Source organism: Salvia miltiorrhiza, chromosome 8, assembly GCF_028751815.1.
Source record: "Salvia miltiorrhiza cultivar Shanhuang (shh) chromosome 8, IMPLAD_Smil_shh, whole genome shotgun sequence".
Taxonomy (NCBI): domain Eukaryota; kingdom Viridiplantae; phylum Streptophyta; class Magnoliopsida; order Lamiales; family Lamiaceae; genus Salvia; species Salvia miltiorrhiza.
The window spans coordinates 25339113-25357059 of NC_080394.1; the positions used below are offsets into that span (position 1 = coordinate 25339113).

Consider the following 17947-nt stretch of genomic DNA (forward strand, 5'->3'; position numbering starts at 1 on the left):
CTTAATCCGAGCTCTGTATAGAAAGTTATGGCCGTTTTTCGGAGACTGCCAGAACTTGATTTCCTGCGAAAATCTGGATACGAAACGCGGCTCTGGTGCCAAATGATATGATCCTTGCCGACCAATCGAACACCACGCAAACGGAAGACTTGAAACACGAACAGAAGATGGAATCCCAAAACCTCTGAATCTAACCCACGGAATGATTTAGGCGAACGGATCCCTAAACCCCAACGTGAAGTTGACGCAGCAACTCGGGGACGATGAATGACACGCGACGAGGGATGGTTGACTCGCCGTTACGCCGGATAAATTGAATTCGTCTTGGAATAATCAAGAGGAATTCGGAAATCTCAAGAGAGAAATAAAACTCACAAGTTTATTGATAAAAGTAGGCTAATTTTCGTCCAACATAAGAAGGCCTATATATAGGCAAAGACTAACCCTAATCTAAGAAGGAAACAACTTAACTACCAAGCAAATAAGCCCTAATTTTCGTCCATCATAAGGACTACAAATAAGGTATGCGAAAACCTAACCAAACTAGAAGAATAAACATGGAAAATAACTCCTAATCTAATAAGGAAACATATCTTTAGTCAAAACAAGGTACAAAACTCAAAATTGACTCAACTAAGGCCTAATTTCAGCCACCCTAACATAACCCACGAAAATTATAAGATAAAACAAAATAAAAGACTCTATTAAATCAGCCCACATATGCAACGTAACTTGGGCCTCCATGGCATGCATCACCTCAAAAAAAAAAAAAAACATGAAAAAACATTGTGTTCAATGCCCAACAACACTTACAGTTGTGAATAAATAGCATAGTGATTTCCTGAACAAAAAAAGTAAAAATATCATAGTAATAACATGAATGAAAGTCGTTCGACAATCTATCTACCTCCCAATTTGCTAGGAAATGCACCAATTCTGAGTTGGGGATTTCTGCTCAAATAGTCAATTTGCAATCTTTGTTTCTCCTCATAAGTCCTCTCCTCTGTGTATATTAGTGTTGTGTTGTTGATGAGTATTTATGGAGTACATGGGCAGTTCCCTGTTGCTAGCCCACCCAAATTACCCAACCCAAAATCACTGCACCAATCTCCTCACCATGTTTCTTACGCTTTTACCTCCCAAAATCCCATTTCTGAGGATAAGCTTGTTGTTAGAGCTGCTGCTTCTGCTCCCCCACTCACCGGTGATTTTTCCGGTAATATAGTTTCGTAATTTCAGACCCTATTGTGTGTGTGTGTGTGTGTTTCACTCTTATCTGTTTACTTTTGGGTAAGTGATGGTTAGTTTGAATTTATGTTGCCGTTCTTGATGAAGTTGATTATATTGATTGATTGGTAACTGGTAGAGAGTGTCATTAATGTTGCTGTGTTAGCAAATTATGTGACTTGTAGCAAAATGTTGGCCATTTGAGGACTGATTTTGGATGATGAGAGAGAAACCTATCCATTGTCGAGTTGCTCTCAACACCAGCCAACCACGTTTCTTACGCTATATTCTTGTATCTACACTCGAAAATATTCTAGTAAAAGTCCCTACCATTAGGCAGCGCCCCCAAATGGATAAACGATTCGTGTATTTTTCTATGCTTTGGTGATTATTTTGTGGCTAAGATTTCTTATGTGTGTTGTACTTGTACTACTCATTTTTCACAGAGGGAGCAAAACCAAGGCGAAGAATTGCTGGAATAGATGAGGATGAGATAGAGGATCCAACTAGTTTAGCTGATTCTGATAGTTGTTTCTGTACATTTAATGGGGTGCAAATACACCACAAGATTTGTGATGCACAAGATGACAGTTTGCAGGAGGGATTGACTCCACATTCCCCTGCCTATAGCAAAAGGGTTAGTTATCCTATGATTTTGTTGCATGGCTTTGGGGCCTCAGTCTATTCGTGGAGCCGAGTCATGAAGCCTTTGGCAACGCTAACTGGTTCAAAAGTTCTTGCGTTTGATAGACCGGCCTTCGGACTGACCTCCCGGGGGGCTCCTGATTCGAGGCCCTTGAATCCATACTCTATGATGTTCTCTGCATTGGCAACAATGTACTTCATCGACTTCTTGGCTGCTGAGAAGGCCATCCTCGTGGGGTATGTTATGCTTTCGTGTGTCTTGCTGAAATAGATACAATCATCTTTTCTGCTTTTCGACATATCGTTCAGTTATAAAAGAATCATATAATGAGAAGAAAATTTTGGAATGGTTATTGTTTACACCAACACTTGAGGATTGGCAGGCATTCTGCTGGTGCACTTGTAGCTCTAGACACGTATTTTGAGGCACCCGAGCGTGTGGCTGCTCTAATCCTTGTCGCTCCAGCAATTCTTGCACCATTTACCATGAAGAGGAGTGCTGTCAAAGAAGATCAAAACGGACCTGATAATCAGCATCAGGGAAAAAGCTCAGACTCGAGTGCAAAGGGCAATGTCTTTTTCAGGCTTGGCAGTCTGTTATCGAGGCTCGCTAAATATGTAACAGAGGCAATAATGTATGTGATAAGAGGGATGGGAGGCATGATGAACTCTCTCTATCAGAAAGCTCTTTCAGCAATCCTGCGCTCTGCATTTGGTGTAACTTTGGTAACCAATTTTTTCACTCTCCAACTCACATGCATATATTATATGTAATGTAGAAATTATGTAGTCTTAATTTTTATGTTATGCCCTATATAATGCTTTAGATAAGGATGATAATCGATAAATTTGGCACACAAGCTGTTCGCTCTGCATGGTATGATTCAAAACAGGTGTCTGATGATGTCTTACAAGGCTATACAAAGGTGAGTACTAATTTTCTACTCGATGAAGAATTCATGTTTCTTTTCGTTGTTGAGCAAAGCCTGTTTCTTCTCGGATTGGCAGCCGTTAAGGGTCAAGGGCTGGGACAGGGCACTCGTGGAATACACAGTCGCGATGCTAACAGATTCTGCGTCCATATCAAAGGAAAAGAGGCTCAGCGAGATCTCGTGTCCAGGTTTAGAGATAACTATCTTAGCCTGCTTGATCTGCATATGTCAGAAACATTAACTCTCTCAGAAAGAAAAGGATAAAGTTAAAACTTATTGATATTACATGAGATACAAATTCTCCACAACCATGAAATAGGAGATCTTCTTAAGGGTTAAGTTTCTTGTAATAGATTATGCATGTGAACTGATATTCTTCAATTGATGCTAACTGCATTAGGTTTTGTTATAAACAGTTGATGGCATAATATGATTTTGATCATCATACCTACTTGATAAACAGTTCTGATTATAACGGGCGACACGGATAGGCTTGTCCCCGCTTGGAACTCCGAGAGGCTCTCACGAGCTATACCGGGATCTTGCTTCGAATTAATCAAGAAATGCGGCCACTTGCCCCAAGAAGAAAAGGCTGAAGAATTTCTATCCATCGTAGATAGATTCCTGGAAAGAGTCTTTGGCGTCGCAGAAGAGCCTCGTCTACGGGCAGCGACTTAGAGGAGTAGAGGTTGAGATTCATTCAGTTATCTATATATGCAGTTCATTATAAAAGAGCATTCTTCTTACTTGGTTGTTATTATAGACATTTAGATGGAGTTCATATAATCGTGTCATTATAATCGATGTAACATCATAGCACTTCTCATGCAAACTCATTGATCTTATTTATAAGATGTCGAATTTCAGTAGTGGTTAGATCATATCATATTTGCAGTAGGGCTATGCCTATTCATAAAGTGTTTCCATATATAGGATTTAATAGAAAAATTCCAATAAGTTGGAAAGTGTGATGAGTTTATGACATGGCTCAACTCAACAAGATTAATTGAAAAGCAATTCTAGAAAGGAGGATAAGTTGAGATGATATCAGTTGCATCTCGTGAAGCAGCAGACATGAAATCATCTCCAAAGATGACTGCACCCGCTGCCAATGCTCCCGCGCCTACTCCCATTCCGAAGCCGGGTCCCACCCCACGCGCTGCCGCCACAGTCGGCATGTTCACGTAGCTACTTGTCATGGGTGAGAAATTGGGAATGTATCCCACATTAGACGGGGCCGGTGGTGGTGGCGGTGGTCGTGACTGGCTGGCTGCCGGAGGGTGGTGGGAGTAGTTTGGAGGTAGAAAATTGGAAAGGTATCCCATATTAGACGGCGGAGGTGGCTGTGGCTGGTAACTGGGTGCCGGAGGGTGGTGGGGAGGAATGGGCATGTGATAAGTTTGTTGGGATTTGGGTAGAGCCAAATCATGCTTGGAAGGCTGCAAAGATACATCTTTGATGCCGCCATCAAGATTGTCAAGGTTGAATCCCTCATCAACACCTGCATACGGTAAGATTCAACATATTAGGGAGTGAGGAAATCGAATCGAGCTGAATTCACCGATTGTATTTCAAACTTTAATTATCAAATATTTCGGGACTCAGTGAATCTATTTGAAGTTAATCGAGCTCATCTAAATTTCTCAGAAATAGATTTATGATTTTTAATTTATTATTTAATTTATTTATTTATTTATTTATTATTATTATATTTTTTATCTATAACAACCAACATAATATATCCATTATTGGTTTATAGCAAATAAAATTAGTTAAAGGTTTAATACAAATTTATTACTAGTGGTATTCAAAATTATCAAGCTAGACTCTTCCTTCAACATAGAGTTAGAATATTATGACAATAAGCTATACGATCTACTCCAAGAGATGAGCAGGATATTAGAAAAGCAAGAGGAAATCATAACCCTATTTCCAGACATTAAGAAGACATTGGAGGAGGTAGACATGTTCCGGTAAAATTTGAAAAAAATACATGGTCCAAAGACGACTTATCTCCTATTGATTGATGCAACATCTAAGAAGTTGCAACAGAAGGAGGAAATTCGATTATTTAAGGAGAAAGATCATGAATAACCTGGATAGAATCGGATTGGAAGATCTACAAGAGTTGGTCGAATCTTTAGCTAACTTAAATATGATAGATCTAAAGATGAAACAATGAAATTTCGAGCCCAAAGCCAAAGCTCGAATCCCACCACAAGGAGATCCACCTAATATGCAAGATGGAGCATGAGGATATAATAAAGGAGAATACGCTGAAATATCGAACATGCAGGATACACTTGTTAGGAGAGCTACATTATAGCCAATTCATCCACACAAGTTAGTTCTCAATCTTGACGAAGCAAGCTTCAAAGATTGGGAATTGCTCATTGATGTTTGGGCATCTGTAATGAGGATTGTAGTGGCGACCATAAACTATGATAAAAATGAGTTTATCAAGGTCTTTGAGGCAATTTTTGCTGGAATGGCAAAACAGTTCTGGGATAACACCATAACCGAAGAGAAGAACAAGTTGTTTGCCAAATAATCCTCTCTGGTGATCTTAACAAGGGCAACATAAGTTACAAAGATACATTTTCTTGAAGTCGGATATTTTGAAGGCTTGGGAGAGGAGAAACTGAGGAAATACACTCAAAGAAAATCTTATTCTTATCAAAACAAGTAAGAGAGACCGAAATTTTGATAGCAGGACATACACTTTGGTATAAGGTCAAAACTTCACATATCTATTTCCATGATACAAGTACAGATATATTGCTTAGAAATAATTTTTTGCAGACCTTCAAACGGTTCACACAGGACAAAGAAGCCAAAAGGCTAGTGTTCACAACCAATTGTGACCACAGGATCATTGTGCAAAGATTGAAAGGAGCATTCAATCGAACCATGTTAGATAGCTTTCTCAGCAAGCGTGGTGATGATGAAGGCAAACTTCGACATCCAAAGATGAATGATCAAAGTAAATTTGAAGAAATACTGCTAAAATACAGATATGAGAACCCAGATCTCAAGACTTAACAGATCCAGATACTTAAGGTTTCCTTAATATTTCACTAAGATATTAGGGAAGAATTGCAAATGTCCATAGCCGATGCCAAAAGAAGGATCCAACAATGTTATCATGAGAATCATTTGGTATGGTGGGACAAGAATCAACTTAAAGCTACTTTGAAGGTTAAATCCAACAAAGAGAATGAGTTCGTGGAATACAGATCAATCCTAATGAACAATCAGATTAGCAGGATATAAGAAGCATAATTAAGGAACATTTTGATTTGCAATTGATCGAACCATGGAACTCGGCACATAGCAGTCGTGGATTTTTGGTAAGAAATCATGGTGAGATCGAAAGAGGTAAACCTAGATTGGTTATTAATTATAAAAGAATTAATGACATTCTAGAGTTTCATGAATATTTTATCCGAAGTAGAGAACGCCTTATTAACTGCATTAGGAATGCTAAAGTTTTCTCAAAGTTTGATTGCAAGTTACCAGATTCGCATGGATGAAAGGAGTAAGAAGTTCACAGTCTTCTCAACTTCACATGGACACTTATGTCCGGACTATCATGCCTATGGGCTAGCTAATGCACCGAGATATTCCAAAGAAAGGTGGATAATATTTTACAAGATTATTCTACATTTGTGTTTATCTATATTGATTATATTTTAATAGCATCAAAGAATATTGATGAACATGCCAAACATTTGGAAATCTTTGCACATGTGTGTCAGAAAGAAGGAAAAGAAAGCAATCATCAGAACTCAGAAAATGAAATTTCTAGATATTGAGATCGATGAGACAAGGATAATTCTACAAGACCATATTGTAGAAAATGTTCAGAATTTCCCAGAAGATCTCAAAGAAAATAAACAATATCAAAGTTTTTTAAGAATTGTTAATTTTGCAGGAATGTTTGTTAAAAATGTTGCAGGATACAATTTAATCTTTTGTACATTACTAAGAAAGATGTTCCATTCATTTAGATGGATCGAGAGGGAATGAAAAACTTAAAAGAAATTTGCAAAACTCTCGATACCGTAGGATAAGGACGATTTAGTCCTATGTACATATGTGAGTGATTCCTAGTGGACAACAGTTCTCATTAAGATCACTCCTTATGGTGAAGAGACATGTCAATATTGTAGTGGGCTCTTTTCTTATAATGAAGTTGTGCAGTGACACATTAACGAAAAAGAATTCTATGCAATTAGGAATGCATTTAAAAAATTGTCATTATTCATACTTGCTAACAAATTTATTTTGAAAGTTGATAACACGAATGTTAGAACTTTCTTAACCAAGAAAATTGAATCTAAACTAAAAAATGCTAGATTATTTAGGTGACAAGCTGAATGTCAATATTATATACTCCCTCCATCACAACTTAAATGGTGCGTATTCATTTTTTAGTCGTCCCAACTAAAATGATGTGTTTCCTTTTTAAGAAATAATAAGGGCAATTAAGAGAAGCTAATTACTATAATTAAAAATCTCCTGAATTTTCTCAATTTTCGGTTAGTGAAACATGCCTCATTTCTCTCTCTCTCTCTCTCTCTCTCTCTCTCTTATGCTTTCGGTGGAGCACCGAAGTATTTCGGTGATTTCTCGTCGGCCGTCTCCCTCGCCGTCGCAGCGGCCTCGTCGCCCCTCGTCTCTCTCTTTGGTTCTCCACCCTCTCTCTTGTACTCACTAATTTGTACTCCAAAATTCTTAATTTTGAAAGATCTGCAGATTTCGAAAGTTTCCCCAAATCCCTTGATTTGTGATGGTGGTTGAGAATTGGGGTGTTTGGTGGTGAGACGAAGGGTTGCGGCACAGAGAGGGTTCAGGGTTGGCTCGTCGATTCCTTGCGTGTGAGAAGCAGTGGCGATGAGAGAGGCAATTGGGGTTTGGGAAGACAGTCCTAGGGTTTCGATTTGGGGGTGAGAGGGGAGGCGGCCCTAGGGCTTTGATTTGGGGTGGGCGGCGGCGTTAAGGGAACTAAGAGGGTGTAGCTGACCTCCAGCGCGGCGGCGGCATAGCAGGCCATAGGTAAGCGACGGTCGGGTCTTTGTGACGCGACGGTGTCTAGTTCTGGGGGTGGGATGAAGAAGACAAGTCTTCGGCAGTGAGAAGAGGAAGACGGTTCTAGGCGGGTGAGGAAGGCGTTGGCGGTGTGGGAAGGAAGACGGGTGGTAGCTGGGAATTTGGCCAATGGGTTTGGGAGGTGGTGGTCGGCGAGTTGAGGGGGTGGGGTTGCAGGGTGTATGGGGATGGGGGTGGGTAGTTTTTTTTAAATGATTTTTTTAAATTATTAATTATATACATAATTATTAATCCATTAAATTAAAAATACACTTAATACACTAAACATCATCTCCTTAAATCCTATGCCGAAAAGAAACGCATCATTTATGTTGGGACAGAGGAAGTATTTGATATTGTTTTTTTGAAATCTAATGATAATGTTCTTGCAGATTTCATAACAAATGATGGAGCCAACTGAGATTGAGTTCATCATAACAAGGTAGAGGCAACTCCGTGAAAAGATGGAGAAGCTACAACAAGAGTGATAAGAGTGTGTACTACAAGCTAAGCAAGCATGAATGATACAATTTGTCGATTCAACAAATGTGTCCGACAGTATACAAGTATGCATGATGAAGATGATAAATCTTTATGATGCAACCTAAGAGTCGGTCATTCGCACTATCAGAGATCCTAGAAGTCATTACCGTATGGGGAGGATTACGTGTAACAGAGGATTCAAGTACACCTAGCACAAGCCCTTAGACTATGGCCATCGAGCTGGAAGCTCAAAGAGAAGATGATGTTAAGGTGTCACACCCTGAACCATCATATCAAACCAGCACCTCTAGGGTAAAAGAGGTAGAGATCAATCTTAGACTTATAATGGACAAATCTAATATTGGTACTAATGTAATTAAAGTATCTCATATTTGGCAAGTATACCAAACAAGATAGGAGAAGCTCAATTCAAGGGGGTATTAATCCGGGATATTGCCGAGTTGATGTTGCGGGAAAATATCCCCTAATGTGGACCACAAGAAGTCAAGGATTGGTATGAATTTGAGGCACTTACCTCTGTTTATACTATTACGTTAACGTTTAACGAGATCAGGGTCTACCCAAATGGATCCAAAAAACGATCTATGACGCGTGGTCAATGAACGAGTGCCTCAAAATAGGGGATGTTTTGAGTTATATTTCTTCAATGTAGCTCTTGAACCAGCAGAAAAAGGAATTGCGAAACCTTTCACTTTATCAACCTTTGGAGACCTGACAATCAAGCTTTGAACCGGATCAAAGCACCAAAGAGTCAGTCTTTTATCATCACCACTCTCACGAAGGATCAAATCTCCACAAGGCGAGCATGGGGATTGTGGGTCTGTCTCACAGAGATTGACAAAGTCAAGTCCAGGTTTAAATTCTTCAAGAACCTGAACTTGGGTTCATTCATTTTGAACACTATGACAGGAACCACGACAAAGTTCGCATAAAAATCTTACAAGGATAAGAGGTTACTATTATGGCATAATAAGATTACGGAGAGCAGAGAAACTCACCGCAATTTCTGTAATATGGCTCATACTGGCCATTGGGCGGATCACGTCTGTGTGGAATGCCCCAACCAGAAGGAACCACAAACCTGATAAAAAGAAATTTCGGACTGATAGAACTCCTTGTGGACGAATACCTCGGCCACCACCAAAATAGTAAAAGGTCCAACAAACAAAAGGGAGTCATGTGAGCCACAGCAGGAGAATTATCCACCAAAAAATAAAACGACATAGTCGGTAAAAACTACATGAAGATATCCACAAAAAGAAGACGACAAAAGTTGGTAAAACTACAGGAAGACCATTATCAATAAAGGTTCATTATTTCAACCACTAGCCCCTACCACAACATTATCAGCTAAATAATAGAGTGAAGGGCCCGAAGACATATGAAAGCACCGAAAGATGGTTGACAGTTTGCAGAAATGGTCGACCAAGAAATGTGGCATCACAATGAACATGAGTTGGTCACGCGAAAAGGTATCTGAGGCCAATAATTCAAGACTGATAGAGGGGTTCAACCCACTATAAAAGTAGGACATTGGAGAGGAGAATAATCATCCCAAAATCACACACTTCAAACACAACACCTCTGACGAGCCCGTTTTTCGTGCTCTTTTTATGTGTCGTTTAGGTCTAGATCGAGTCTTGTTTTCTTGTGTTTTGTGTCTTTTGTGTTTGGGATAACATATTTTGGGCAATAGGGCAGATGGACAGGATCTTAGGCAAATCAGACTGCATTCCGCAAAAGAGGCAAGGATTTGAGATCATTCATGGGCACAACAGTCGTACTCCTTTTGCCCAGACCAACCTCACTCTCCAAAAAATTATATTTGTAAATTTTCATTTCCAGTTCTTGTTTCTTTAATTTGTTGTATGTAGTTACAGCTCCTTATAAGTAGCTAAACAAGTCAGTATCCCCCCTAAGAGAGATATTACTTATGTATTTAAATATTTTATAATTTCTCAATAAATATTATATTTTGTTCAATTTTTCAATTGAGTAAATATTTTCTTTCATTTATCAACTAAGTATAATACGTCAAAGCTGAAAATTTTCAGAGAAAATCATCGCTTAACTATCTGTGTGGTTGAATCTAATCAGTAAAACGAGGGTGTTAGATTATGTGGGTGATTCACAGTTGCTGCTGAAGGAGAAGCGTTGCAACTATCTCTTGCGAGTGTGTGGTTGGATGCATCCCAATGAGGTGAACAATTCGTAAAACGCAACTTGCCGGCTCCAGAAGTAGTTTGATTAAAGGTATGAAATTTATTAATGTTAAGATTAATATTGAAGTGTTATGGAAGCATGTTGAGCCTAATAAGTCTTTACCAACTATTTCTAATACGAACAAAGAATTATATAAATGATGAACAATTAGAGAATTTCATGCTAAAGGGTAGTTTGATCCATTGTCAATAATTTGGGCGTAGAATGCATGTTTTTATAAGAATGGATAATTTTTATTTCTATATAAGGAAAGTATATATAAATGAAAATAACCCATTCTTATAAAAACACGCATTCTACGCCCAAATTATTGACAATGAACCAAACTACCCTTTAACATGAAATTCTCTAATTATCCATCATTTATACAATTCATTATTCGTATTGAAGCCCAACATGTTTCCGTAACACTTCAATATCAATCTTAACATAAATCAACTTCATAAATTTAATCGGACTACTTCTAGAGTCGGCAAGTTGCGTTTTACGTATTGTTCACCTCCTCGGGACACGTCCACTCACACATCGCAAGAGATCATTACAACATTCCTCTTTCATCAGCAACTGTGAATCACCCAAAGTCTATCACCCTCATTTTATGTATTAGATCTAACCACACAGACTCATCAAATGGTTAAGCGATAATTTTCTCTAGAAATTTTCAGCTTTAACGTATTATCTCAGTTTATAAATAAAAGAAAATATTTACTCAATCAGAAATTTAAATAAAAAAACGTTTATTGAGAAATTATAAAATATTTAATACATAAGTAATTACCCTTTAGAAGGATACTAACTTGTTTAGCTACTCATAAGTAGTAATAACTACATACATAAAATTAAAAAAACAAAAAAACAAAAACTGAAGAAAAAAAAATACAAAGACGATTTGTTGGAGAGTGAGGTGTTGTGTTTGAAGTATGTGATTTTTGGATGCTCCTCCTCCTCCCCAATGTCCTGGTTTTATAGAGGTTTGATTCCCTCTATTAGTCTTGAATTATTGGCCTCAGATTCCCTTCTGCGTGGCCAACTTATGTTGATTGTGATGCCACCTTTCTTTGTCGGCCATTTCTGCAAACTATCAACCTTGGTGCCTTCACATGTCTTCGGGTCCCTCACTCCACTATTCAACTGCTAATGTTGTGGTAGGGGTCGGTGGTTGGTGTAATAGACCATTATTAATAGTGGTCCTCTTATAGTTGTACCCACTTTGTCGTCTTCTTTTAGTGGTATCTTCTTATAGTTTACCCACTCATATCGATTTTTTTTTGTTATTCTCTTGCTGTGAGTCACATGTCTCTTTATTGTTTGTCGGGCCCTTTACTTTTTTGGTTGTGCCCGAGGTGTTTTTCCACGAGGGGTTCTATATCATTTGTGTTCATCAAACTGAAATTTCTTTTTATCAGGTTTGGGAAAGAAGCCCTTCCCAAATTTTGGTTCTTTCTAGTTGAGGCATTACACAGACGTGATCCGCCCAATGGCCAGTATGAGCGATATTACAGAATTTGCGGGGAGTTTCTCTACTCACCGCGATCTTATTATGCCATAACAGTCACCTCTTGTCCTTGAAAGCTTTTTCCGCGAACTTTATCGTGGTTCCTGTCATAGTGTTCAAATGGAACAAACACGGGTTCTAGTTCCGGAAGAATTCAAACTTGGACTTGACTTTGTCAATCTCTGTGAGACAGACCCACAATCCTCATGCTCGCCTTGTGGAGATTTGATCCTCCGTGAAAGTAGCGATGATAAAGGACTGACTCTCTCCAAAGCTTGATGAAGTGAAAGGCTTCGCAATTCCCTTTTTCTGTTGGTTCAGGAGCTACACTGAAGAAATATAACTCGAAAACATCCTCTCTTTTGAAGGACTCGTTCATTGACCACACGTCATAGACCATTCTCTAAATCCATTTGGGTAGACCCTTAATTTCGTTGATAGCTGATGTCATAGTATAAAGTGAGGCAAATGCCCCAAATTCATATCAATCCTTAACTTCTTGTGGATTAGTGCATGTGGTAATCCACACTCAGATTTTCCAGCGATATCAACCCAACAATATTTTGAATTAATGCCCCTCTTTGAGATGAGCTTCTCCCATCTTATTTGATATACCTGCCAAATAAGAGATACTCTCATTATACCTACCAAATAAGAGATACTTCAATAACATTAGTATCAATCTTAGATTTGCCCATTATAAGCCTAAGATTGATCTCTTCTTATTTTACCCGAAGGTGCTAGGTTAACATGATAATTTTGGGTGTGACGCCTTAACATCATCATTTCCTTGAGATTTCGGTTCAATGATTATAATTATTGATGAACATGTCAAACATTTGAAAATCAAACTTTGAGAAATTGATGAACATGTCAAACATTTGAAAAGTATTATAATTATTATTGAAAGTTGTGAAAATGTGTTTAATTAGTATTGAGAGTGGTGAAAAGTGAAAAATAAGAATAAATAAATATTATTATTAGTGGTGGGGTAGTTGTCCAAAAATGGAAAGAAAAAAAAGAGAAAGTTATTTGGGGGACGTCTCAAAAAGAAAAAAGAGGAAGTTATTTCAGGGACGGAGAGAGTATCATCAATATAGACAAACATAAATGTAGAATAATGTTTTAAAATATTATACATCTTTGTTTGGAATATTTGAGGTGCATAACTAGCCTCATGGACATGACATTCTAGACATAATGTCCTTATGGAGTTGAGAAGGCTATGTACTTCTTACTCCCATTCATCCATGCGAATCTGGTAATTAAAACTGTGACTTGCAATCAAACTTTGAGAAAATTTTAACATTCCTAAAGCAGTTATTAAGGTGTTCTCTACTTGGGATAAAATATTCATCAAACTCTAGAATGTCAATAATTTCTTTATAATTAGTAACCAATCTAGGTTTACCTCTTTTGATCTCACCATGATTTCTTATCAAAAATCCATGATTGCTATATGTCTAGTTCCCTGGTTCGATCAATCGCAAATCAAGATATTCATTGATTATGCTTCTCATATCTTGCCGATCTCGAGTGTTTATTAGGATTGACCTATAACTCACGAACTCATGTTCTTCGTTGGATTGAACTTTCAAATTATTTTGAGTTGATTTTTGTCTCACAATATCTTTGTAGAATATTACGAAAATCTTAAGGATATGGATCTCGTCAGTCTTGAGATCTAGGTTTTCATATTTGCATTTCAGCAATATTTCTCCAAACTTTCTTTGATCATTTGTTTTTGGATGTCGAAGTTTGCCTTCATCATCACCACGCTTGCTGCGAAAGTTGACTGGCATGGTTCGATTGAATGCTCGACCTTTGCACAATGATCTTGTGATCATAATTGATTGCAAACACTTGCCTCTTAACTTAATTGTCCTGTGTGAACCGTTGAAAGGTCCGCATAAAATTGTTTCCAAGCCATATATCTGCACTTATATTATAAAATAGATAGGTGGAGTTTTGACCTTATACCAAGACTTCTATCTTGCTCCTTCGATTAAAATTTTTGTTTGTCTTACTCCTTTTAATAAAAGTAAGATTTTATTTGGAAAATTCATTCCAACTATCCAATGTAACTGCTCTTCAATTTCTGTTGTGAAGATTTTTCGCTTTGCTATGCAGATTCCTACACCAAAATCAATAAAGTATTATGCCTTATAATCCTTGTATAACATCCCAATAGAGATGTATATAGAGAATGGATTCGTCATTCGATTAGCAATTTCTTCATGCTAATCATAACCTCTATTCCTTCATCTTTCCTCGTTTGTGGCGAAAATTTATTGAGAAAATTTCATCCTATGGTCAGGACATCTAATGCTCGTCTGGCTTTGCCATCGATTTGATTTCAAACCCCTTAATATCAAAGTTTCGAAATATCGATTGTTCTCTGAATTTTGAAATATCCAGACATCCAATGCTTGTCTGGCTTAATAATTTGGAATGTCAAGAAAGCAACTCATGATGGGAACTTTTCTGGATCATGATGTCTACCTCCTTGGTCATCATCCTAGTAAGATATGTGTATCTTATCATTCATTTGTAGGAATGAGCTTTGCTCCTTCCTTTATAAGTATTTATTAATCGTGAGATGGACAGATACTTGTTTGGATTTGTCTTATTGTCGTCTAAAACTCGACAGTCTCATGGATATGGGTTTGACAAACTCAATACTCATGATAATCTCACAAATATTTTTCCCATTTCCTCCTCAACGAACATGCCCTTCAAGGCATCGTTCGCACCATTTGAGACTGTCCCGTAGATCAATCAGAGACTTTGAGGCATTGCCAGCTACTCTCCATTCATAGGTCGACAAAACATCTCAAAAGAGCTCCTCTATTTAAGAGGACTGGATTTCATTTTGAAGACAGACGAAATTTGACGGAGCAAGTCATTTTCTTAAAACCTTCAAGCCCTTCCCTCAGTTTATAAAGCCTGTTCTCTTGTATTTCTCATATCGTTTCTCTGTACAAATTCAAAGTTTCTGTAAGTAAAGTCGATTTGTTCAAAGTTCATCAAAGTTTATTTATTCAATTCTTTCGTTTATTTTCAAACTCAGTTTTACTGTTCATTGGCCAAATTTACTATTCACTATTCATGCATAATATTCTCATTGATATTATATGCTTTATAATCTTAGATTTTATCATGCATATTATCATTGATTTCATGGATATTAAAATCAATGATAATATTTGCCTGTTTGGCAATGTTGTGAATGGTTTCATGCTTGGGCGGCTGGATTATTTGCTTGTGTGGCAATGTTGTGAATGGTTCCATACCTGGGCGGCTGGATTTTTTTGCTTGTGTGGCAATGTTGTGAATGGTTCCATGCCTGGGCGGCTGGATTATTTGCCTGTGTGGCAATGTCGAGAATGGTTCCATACCTGTGTGGCTGGATTATTTTGCCGGTGAGGTAAGGTGTGTTATTTGTGTTGTGATGGTGAGGCAGGTTGCGAATGAGTAACGATTTCCACAATTTAATACTCCCTCCGTCCGCCAAGATTATGCCACAATTACTATATCGGGCGTCCGCCAAGATTATGTCACTTTTCTTTTATGGCAATGGTCCCACCATCCTCTTTAATATTTTATCTTTACTAACACTCTTTATTTACGAAAAAACCACTCAAAATTCAATCTCAACCACTCATTTCATAAAGTGGTGGGACCCTTTCTCCACTACATCAAAATCATCATCAATTTTATTAAATCTTGTGCCCAAGCAAATTGTCATAATCTTGGCGGACGGAGGGAGTACATGTTTGGATAAATCATATTCTCTTGTTGTTTCCCATCACTGGGTACGTTTTTGTACTCACCCCCTTTCATTAAAATATTTTCAGGTCAATGATTTTGGAGCGGCCCCTTTCATTAAAATATTTTCAGGTCAATGATTTTGGAGCGGCGTGGCGGAATGGGTGTGGTGAAGTTGATTTCGTACTTTTGGTTCCGCCTTGAACGTTAGACTTTAAATTTGTTAAATTTCTTTTAGTCGTTTTGAGGTTAAGCTTGCTTTTGTTTCATGAAGGTTTTTTTTTGTAGTTGGTTTAACTTTATTGGTGAATGGTGAACTTGACGTAGAAGTATTTAGTCGTTTAAAGGCTTGGTAGACGATTTTCTTAAATTAAACCTATTTTGTTGATTTGGAGTTTAAATCGGTTAAAACAAAGTCGTATTTTGGTTCAATTATTTTTATGTTAACTTGAAGATTTAAAGAAACATACTTATTTAAATTATTAGATTTTAGGGTGTTACAACTTGTTTGGATTTGTCTTATTGTCGTCTGAAACTCGACAGTCTCATGGATATGGGTTTGATAAACTCAATACTCATGATAATTTCACAAATATTTTCCCCATTTCCTCCTCAACGAACATGCCCTTCAAGGCATCGTTCGCACCATTTGAGACTGTCCCGTAGATCAATTGTCCGAATCCATAAATTCTTTGGAGTCTTCTTCCACTTAAAATTAATTACTCAATAAATTAAATATAATATAATTTCTCAATAGAGACTCGCTCTCATACCAATTTCAATGTGCTGATTAATGTATAAAATGAAGTAAAGAGAAAATCCTTAAATTACTTGTCCATAGCTATTTGATAGTGAAAGTAGAAATTTTGGATTTAGTAATATTAAGAGTGGGAATAGAATGAGGGTAGGAATAATAATTTAGGCAAAAACACATCTAAATTTTAAAGATGGGCATTTTTCATGTCTACTGAAGAAAACTGGGCATTTCTATCTATGTATCCACTCACTTTATAATAGCAGAGCCATTTAAAACGGTAGAGAGAGAGAGAGAGAGAGAGTTGGTACCTAAATACGATGAAGCGGGGTTCTCCCTGTCTTGTGAGAGCCTGATTGAGACATCAACAAATCCCAGAGGCTTGTTGGAGTTGTTTTTCCTTAGCTGGAAGCTCCCGACCTCATCAACAGGAGAATCCGAGTCGAAAAATTCTTTCAAGAGAATAGTTGCAGAGCCGAAGAGAGTCTCTCGAAGAAAGATGGGATCTCTGCTATAAACTTCAACATGAAGAGCCAAGTCCGGTTGGAATTCAAGCGACGTAGAAAACCCAGTTTTCCAAAGGGGGTTGGATGTCCCAGAGGCGTCGATCTTGGTGCAGTACTTGTTGTCGGGATGGATCCATCCAACGGCGTACCATTGGAGTTTCCACAGAGATGAAGATCGCCGCAGGCCTCGAGCCGAGATGAGGCACACCTCCACCCATGTCTTCTTCCCCATTAATTCTCTTCTGCTTTTTTTCCTTCTTTCTTTCACAAAGGCAATAATGGAAGAAAGAGATGTTCCCTTGTTAGCTTGCTTTATGTTTAATCCTACTTTCACCTTTTTCCATTCATTTACTTATTTAGAAATTAGGGGTCACCATTCGCATTTTAAGTTCCAACTTTTACTTCCACCGAAACCGACTCGATTTTTTCTTAAAATAACAATTCAAATAGAATCAAACTGTCCGAAAATTTTGAAATTTTAGAATTAAAATCCGAATTAAATTTTCTAAAAATTTCCAAAAAAATCGAAAAATCGAAATCAAATTATTTTTTTCATTTATAATTTTATTTTAACTATAAATATAGTACATCCTCCGTCCCATTGATCTTGTCCTATTTTCCCTTTTGGGTTTGTCTCATTGATTTTGTCATGTTTCTATATTTGGTAATAACTTTACACTACAAACAATATGGTCTCACACATTTGCACACATTTACTATATTAATTAATTATACACTCCTTAATAACCGTGTTCAAAAGAAATTGTCCGATCTTATCATGTTTCTATATTTAGTTATAATT

The 17947-nt window shown here is 37.6% G+C and overlaps 2 protein-coding genes across 4 annotated transcripts; one reads left to right on the top strand and one right to left on the bottom strand.

Moving 5' to 3' along the window:
* Nucleotides 1-785: 785 nt before the first annotated feature.
* On the top strand, nt 786-3675 carry LOC130997235 (uncharacterized). 2 transcript variants are annotated; one of them, XM_057922496.1, is made up of 7 exons: nt 804-1126; nt 1160-1216; nt 1674-2109; nt 2256-2598; nt 2700-2798; nt 2881-2992; nt 3268-3675. In XM_057922496.1, exons 1-7 carry the CDS (start codon nt 1030-1032, stop codon nt 3480-3482), a joined length of 1359 nt encoding a protein of 452 aa, XP_057778479.1. In that variant the 5' UTR covers nt 804-1029; the 3' UTR covers nt 3483-3675. The 2 variants fall into 2 exon arrangements, with proteins under 2 accessions (XP_057778478.1, XP_057778479.1); XM_057922495.1 differs by having other exon boundaries at nt 786-1216.
* Nucleotides 3676-3711: 36 nt separating this feature from the next.
* LOC130997236 (uncharacterized) lies at nt 3712-17551 on the bottom strand. 2 transcript variants are annotated; one of them, XM_057922498.1, is made up of 3 exons: nt 16951-17502; nt 9398-9480; nt 3712-4305 (listed from the first exon to the last, which is right to left on the bottom strand). In XM_057922498.1, the coding sequence occupies exons 1-3, from the start codon at nt 17375-17377 to the stop codon at nt 4000-4002; spliced, it is 816 nt and encodes a 271-aa protein (XP_057778481.1). In that variant the 5' UTR covers nt 17378-17502; the 3' UTR covers nt 3712-3999. The 2 variants fall into 2 exon arrangements, with proteins under 2 accessions (XP_057778481.1, XP_057778480.1); XM_057922497.1 differs by lacking the exon at nt 9398-9480 and having other exon boundaries at nt 16951-17551.
* Between the last annotated feature and the right edge of the window lie 396 nt (nt 17552-17947).